Source organism: Pygoscelis adeliae, unplaced genomic scaffold (genome assembly GCF_000699105.1).
Source record: "Pygoscelis adeliae isolate BGI_AS28 unplaced genomic scaffold, ASM69910v1 Scaffold150, whole genome shotgun sequence".
NCBI lineage: Eukaryota > Metazoa > Chordata > Aves > Sphenisciformes > Spheniscidae > Pygoscelis > Pygoscelis adeliae.
The window spans coordinates 1352487-1359854 of record NW_008823872.1 but is presented as its reverse complement, the minus strand read 5'-3'; the positions used below and the strand labels follow the sequence as shown (position 1 = coordinate 1359854).

Below are 7368 nucleotides of genomic sequence, written 5' to 3'. Positions count from 1 at the left end.
CCGGACGCCTCCAAGGGTCCGGCTGCCGCGCCGGGCTCGGACGACCGCACAGGGCGGGACGAGGGAGCTTGGGAAGCGGCAGCAACTCGCCCCCCTTCCGCAAAACCCTGGCGGCGGGCGCCGGGCGGTTCACACCACGGACACTGAAAATCCACCGACCCAGCCAGCGCTTCTGGCCACCCAGAACCACACTGGTCAGTTAAGAGATTACCGGGATCTAGCCTGCCTTCCCCGTCAAGCGAAACTCCCACAGACAATTCGTAATCAAAGCGGTCAGGGGATAAGCCTTCCATCTCAGCCCCGAGATACGTTTTCTAAGGAAGATCCTGGTGGATTTGCAGTAAATTTATGGAAGTTTTAGTGCTTTTGACAGGCGGCTTTCACATGAACGATGACACTAAAGGCATCAATAGCCACATTTAAGAAACATGAGATGACACTGCTGTTTGGCGGCCTGGAAGGGGACCCTCCTGCCGCCCCACCTGCACATCCAGGAGGGAGCCCAAGCAGCCCCCGTGCTACAGCAGCACCCGCTTCTGCTCAGACTCCTGTCTGTTGCCATTAAACCAAGAAATCTCTGCTTGTAATGGGGAACAACATTTCCAGAGATTAAAAAGTCAAAAGATTGGAGGGAAGAGTAGAGACACGACACCGAAATAAATCCCAGTCTATTTTTTATTATTAATTTCTGAGCCACTTAAGATTTTCCATCCTGAAGATGACACCGTAGCATTTCATCACCTCTGCACACGTGGGGACTAAGGGGTGGCTGTCCCTAACCCAGATCTCACTTGCCTCCTCAGTGACCTCGTACCTGGCAAAACCACCTTCGGCATCCCCCAGCTCCACATGCCGCTGCTGGGAGCCGCACGTCATCAACCGGAGACGGGCGGTAAGTGAAGACCCTCACACCTTATCACTGGGCAGCAACTGCAGGCCTAAGCTCCCACGACAACAAACAGGTGAAGTCTGACTCAGATCTCTCGGCATTTTAAAAGCCTGTTTAAATGCATTCATTTTTGCCACGTTAGTATATTGAAGCATGGAAATAGTGACCACTTCACTCAGGGTAAATGCAAGGACAGATCCATCAGGAAGGACAGTAACAAACTGTTACCTTCCCTGAAGAAAGGGATGACAACGATCAGTTCTCCAAATATTTATACGTGCTTTCAATTCATACAGATTTTTCCTCCAATACAGTAACGAAGTAGTTCAGGAAGAATTGTTTTATCCATGCATAATTTTGCTGAAGTTTCACTTTTTCTTGCCAAGAATTTGAGAGGCAGAATTGCAACACAAAATGGCAGCTGAGGAAGGGTAGCATGCATTGCTAACACTGGCCCCAATCTGTACCTCCACCAGTAAAAAGCCCAGTTTTCTTTACCTTTTCGGTTCATCCCCATCTGGAGGCATTTGAGCAGCCGGCAGTACTGGCATCTGTTGCGCTGTTTGCGTGACATGACGCAGTTCTTGTCTCGACTGCATCTGTAAACCCGCTTGTTGCAGATGCTCCTTTTGAAGAACCCCTTGCAGCCCTCGCAGGAGATGATCCCATAGTGCAGCCCCGTAGCTCTGTCCCCGCAGATCAGGCAGGTTCGCTGATCCACCCGCTCATCTGGAAGAGAAGACGAAAGGCTTTGCGGTCAACAAAACGGCTTCACTGAGCAATCAGAAACTCTCCCGAGGGGACTGGGAAAGTCTCAGCACCCCGTGGCCTGCCCGGACAGATGTCTGCAAAGCAGAGCGCAGCACGGGCGTTCACGCAGAAACGCTGGTCTCGGCAGCCCGGCACAGCCCGGCCGGAGGTGCCGCCAGCACGAGGCTCCTCACCACCTTTACTCGTTCAGCACAGCAAGGTGTGCAGAGGGGTTTGCCTCCAGCTCTGGAGCTTCACAGGCCTGCCACAAATCCAGTTCCTCAATTGCCAATAAAGTCATTTCAATTCAACGTATTCATAGGGTATTAAGTCCAGAAATTCTCAACAGTGGCAAGAAGAATGAAGAAAAGTAAAACCCAAGTTTGTTTAAAAAACAGCCTCTCAGAAATGCCCTTAGTCACACAATTTATCAGAAATGAAAGCAGTTTGGGAAACGAAGCACCGTTTACATCGCGAGGAGCACACGTTACAGCTGTAAGAGGCCACATTGCTGCAGTGTCTGGCTCTGCCACGGAACACGGTCTCCTCCCTGCATGGGCAAGAGGTCAAACCCATCACCCGGGGGCCAAACAAGTCCCCGAGTGGCTTCCCTGGCACCACCTTATTTATTCCCTTAACGAAGAACAGAAAAGAGAGCAAAGAAATGGATGGTGTTTTCTCATCAGCGTGGCACAAGCATGCTGCGCTGCCCCAGAAGTTTATTTTATTCCCGATTTCCAGGTTTCTCTCTGAATGCTCCTCTCGGTGCCCAGTGGTGCCAGCACCCGCTGCGGGCACGCAGTAGGAAAACCCCTGAGTTTCTGTAAGGTCAGTCTGATGAAGAGGCAGCCGGCTGTCGGGCTCGTGCGGATCCATTGCACAGCGCTGGAGAGCAGCAGCGCATGGCTGCAAGGGGAGGCTCCATCTTTCACTTTCCCAGCGCCGGGACAGGACCCTTAGAGCAGGGGCGAGAGCGCGGCTTTCCCCGGCAGCCTCCATCATACTTCGTGCTGTTCTTAGCAGAGAGGAACAGAAACCCTGAGGGGAAAAAGGGTCTAAAGTGCCCTGCATCAACTGCACAGACCAGGGTGTGCAAACACAGAAATCGTGCCGGGCGGACACCAATGCATGTGAAATACTGTCACACCTCGCGTATTCCCAGGGGCATGCAGAGGGACCCGGCCACCTCCTCGCTTCCTCCTGCAGCTCCAGCAAACGCCAGCAAAAGCCTCACGGCACAAGTCACCACCCAGAACCCAAGTGAATTACGTTATTCGTTATTACAGAAATGATGGCCCGGTTAAGTCACAATGACGTGATTTTACTGTTCCTTTTCCAAACCTTTGGAAGGCCTTTGGATGGCTAAAAATGTAAATTGCAGGACTCGCAGCAACAGGAGCCGTCACATTAAATTCAGTATCTTAAGACTCTAACGTTGCCTGTGAGACAGAGCAGGGACGACGCACAGCTCAGCGAGAACCTGTGAGCTGGCAGTGATCTCCACAGACACCGATGTCAAACGGAAAGGAAAAAATAAACGATGGCTGAAGAGACCCCAGTAGTCAACCCAGATGGATCCTCATTACCTCGCATCTGCATAGGGAGGCCCAAACCTTGCTTCACATTAACAGTCAGCAACACTTAAAATAATGCCAGCAAGTTGCAGCAGCAGCTTTTCCTGCGGCAGATGTTTAGCACAGCCAAACAGCTTAACCCCTTGCATGCCAGGCCAAGCTGCCTTCCCCCTGCCCCAGTGTTTTAACCCCTTAATATCCCGATAGTTGCAAACAGAGCTGCGCTTCGAAGATGGGCACTATTCGAGTGCGTTCAGGGGTGCACACAAATCTGCAGTATACTTCATGGCGTTGCTTTCCCAAATGTCAAATAATCATTACCCAGATGACTAGATCACCCTGGCTGAGCAAGGCAGAGGCATCGAGGAACTGAAATGACATCGCTTTGGTTTGGAGCAACAGGATTTGAGGAACCACACTTCTGTCTTTCACTCAGTTGCCCATTTCCTATGGATGCTGGTTAAACCAGATTATTTCTGGTATTTCTTGGCTTGAACACACAACTGTGCAATCTCCAACGGGCAGAAATACCCACAGCTAAAGCAGGACCCGGGAGGTGGCAACGGTTCTCTGCAGCTCTGTGGGGACGGATGCCGCACGTGGTTTCCCACGCGAGCCTTGGGTACCCAGAGTTTAACTTCAGTGACTCAGCCCTTTCCCTCTGGAGTTTGTGTGATACATATATTTAATCACATTTAGTTAAGGGCGAGCTGTTTAGGAGACACAAGAAGTGCATGCGCTTTCCAGGCCCCGCCTCGCAGATGCAGGCTGTGCTGTGCAGGAAGGTACTCCTCTACGGCCCAACTGTTCAAAACGCAGAGGAGAAACTTCTCTGCTGCAGGAGCTCATTTGATAGCTACAATTCAAATTAACGGGGAAATCAGGAGCACGTGGCAGTGCTTGGGGGAGACACCGCAAAGCAGTCAAGGTCGTCCCTTGGGAAGGGGAAGGTGGGACAGCCCAGACCACACGGCGTTTTGGACTGCCGGGGAGGAGAGCAGCCAAAGCTGCTTTTTCTCTTCCTCCGAGACGGCCGCGAGCTGCAGAGCGAAGGCACTCAAGGGCCAGTGCTCCTTTAGGTACGTCCAGGTGACAGGAGCAGAAGAGAGGGTGTACACATGGCACCCTTAACACCTCAGCAGGGACAAAGGCTCCTTCTAGACAGCACCCGAGCGGCCACAACGGCGACTTGTCCAGGTGACGAGGAAATTACAGCAATGCTCCGGCGTGGGCGGCAGAGGGTCATACGGTGTTGGAGATGACGGGGTCTTGACGGGTAAAGGAAAGTGGTTGAGAAGATGAATAACAGGAGGTGGGGAGAGGGCAGTAAGAGAAGGGAGGGAGACAGACAGACCAGTTCAGAAAAAACAAGGAGACAGTATAAAGGACAGAAAGAATGAAAAAAAACCTTGAAGAGCAAGAAGAAGGAAAAGAAGAGTACAAATTCAAACCAGAGAAACCACCTGACACGATTACTCTAAAAAAGGTAGCACAGCCAGAGCAGGAAGGGAGGAAGAAGCTGGGCACAGTGCCGGGAGCAGGCAGGGGCTGACCCGCTGCCTCACGCAGGAGATGGAGTGGGGCACGGCAGCTGCCTGCACCCACCGTCCCGCGCCGGGAGCTAACGAGAAAGCTCAGACTGGGCAGACGCACAGCTACACAAATCTGCATCGTGCCTGGTGTGCTACCCACACCCCGTTGTTCCCGGTTTGTATCACTCAGTGAAACGATACAGACCTTGAAAAACCCCAACCTTAGGACGGCACCGGCTTGTGACGATGAGCTGGTTCAAACTCACTTCAGCACGACAACACCGAGCCTGGTTTTCCTCACTTAGATTTGACCAGGGAGTTTTCTGAGACAAAGGTGGTTTTATCTACAGGAGTTCTGTTGCAGCAGGAGGTAGAAGTCACAGTGAAGTCCCCTCCAGTCTCGTTAAAGCCTAAGCAACCTGACAAACCAGTGCGTAACTTCTTACTACTGGAGAACATGTGAACGCAATAGAAATAAATGAGCCAAATGTATTAGGATCAGAAATGAAACCAGTTTTCAGTTACACAAGCCAAGCAGAAATCCAAACCAGCTGCTCTTCACAAGCAGCTGCTCTTCACAAGCAGCTTTCTCCACAGTTTAAACCCAGTAAAAACCATAACCAATCTGTATTAATCTTCAAAAGGTTTGCTAATGCACAGCATGCAAATTTGCACTTTTCTGCAAATTTCACTGCAATTGTTATAAAACCTTAAAATAAAGGGATGAAGGAAGGAAACACAAACTTTAACTAAAGAAACATTCATGGCGTCGTCACCACACTAAAACATTCCCAGTTTTACAGGACAGACAACCTCAGGTATGTGCTTAATGAAGACTGCAGAGGAATGCTGGTAGAGATCAGGACTGGGGCTATCGGAGCATCTCGCTGAAGGGAGGCAGCTAAACATGACTTTGTAGTCACCAATTGCATAATCTCTACCTTCAGCTATCTGATAAACGCTGGGAGGGGGCCGGGGGATTAGCCTAGGACAGAAGAGTCCTCTATCTGCAGGGTTTAGCTCAGCCTCAGCTTAACTCCTGGCCCTCCCCCTGCTCCCACCAGCAGTGCCATAAATCGCGGGCGCTGGGGGATCCCGGGGTCAGCAGCAACGGCCACGCTTGCCGCCGGGCATGCCGTGCCACGGCTGGGCGGGCTGGGGCAGAATTAGGGAGCCGTGAAACTACCGGCTTACACACATGGCAAAAGGCAGACGAGGACGCTGTGGATTGCTGCAGCATCACGGCACGGCGCCCCAGCCCGCAGCGTCCCGTGGCGGATCACGGGGCTCCCTCCTCACCGGAGCATGTTGATGGCCGAGGATGTAAATGAGGGCTCATTTCCAGCCGCAGCTTTTTTGTTGTGGGAAGAATAGGGCCGTCGCCTGGCGAACATGGGAAGCCTGGATGATTAAAGCAAGGAGGAATCAGAATCCTTCCCTCGCCGTCCCCATCTCCCCGCTAGCAGGGTGACGGCGAGGCGGTGTGAATGGCCCCATCGCCACAATAACTGCACATGCCTGCCTGCAGAAACTGTTAATTGGGTGCGTTTCCAGATTAAAATTCACCGTAGAACAGCGGCACACACCATGAACAAAGACACAGACCTCCAGGAACTAGAGAGGTGCCCGTACACCCTGTAAACTGCCGCTCAAACAAAAGTGGTAGATAAAAAATAATTACCTACAGAAACTCTTGGAGTTTCAGAGGTTTAAAAAAATCCTGTAGGAACCGTGACCAGGCCCAAAACGCTCCCCCTGCGGCCCACGGGTTTGCCGGCTCCTGACCTTTGCTATTTTTCACCCTACTTAATGCAAGCGCCTTGCGTAGGCGAATGGTGGGACAGCCGGGGCAGAATCGCAGCGAACTTTACAGAAATAGTAAAGCACAGGCAAATTTAAAGCAGTTTTGTGCTGGGGGTGCTCTGGACTTCCTTAACCTTGAAATTTCACTACAATCTCAAAACACATAGTAAGTATAATAATTTTAAAGCGAGTAGTCCTCCCTCTGCCCTGGCTCCGTTACCTCTCATCTCACCGATTCCTCTGGATTCAAAAGCCGTACAAGACAACGTAGGTTAAGAAATAAAGCAATTGATAAGAAGTTTTTTCAAATATCTTGCACATGTTTTATTTCAGAGAGAGAGAGGGCTGAGGAACCTCCCCCCCCCCCCAATTTTCCTGATGGGTCTTACATTTAACGAACTCATACACGGGATATTCTGGCTTTGTTCTCACAACCCATTGTAGCAGGGGCCACTAAATCAAACAGTTGCTGCTACGACAAAAGCACTCACAAAAATCTCAACCTCATCTTGAACCCTGAAGATTTTTATGGCTACTCCCTCGCTAACCCCTCCCCCAAGCCACATTAAAGGATGTATTGTTTTCAAAGGTCATGGTAGGTTTCATACCACATTTTAATACAATGTAAATTCTCCAAGAATATTATGATGTTACACAAGAGTCACAGAAGACGGTGTGAGAAAGAGAAGAAATCTCTACTTGTCTATATTTTATAAGGCAAACAGTAGAAGCAATACACTTATTTTTTAAAAGACTTGCCTTTCCCCTCAGCGAAATGAGTAGTCTTGATAATTTTTAAAAGAAAATTCCTATGAATTTC

General features: G+C 50.5%; 1 protein-coding gene across 1 annotated transcript in view; it reads right to left on the bottom strand.

The window, feature by feature from the left end:
- Window positions 1-7368, bottom strand: part of NR6A1 (nuclear receptor subfamily 6, group A, member 1) — a 25933-nt gene that overhangs the window by 16381 nt on the left and 2184 nt on the right. The window contains exons 3-4 of the mRNA XM_009334473.1: window positions 2572-2677; window positions 1388-1638 (exon numbers count right to left, since the gene is read on the bottom strand). Of these exons, the coding sequence (XP_009332748.1) occupies window positions 1388-1638; window positions 2572-2677 (357 nt within the window). The remainder of the gene's footprint in view (window positions 1-1387; window positions 1639-2571; window positions 2678-7368) is intronic.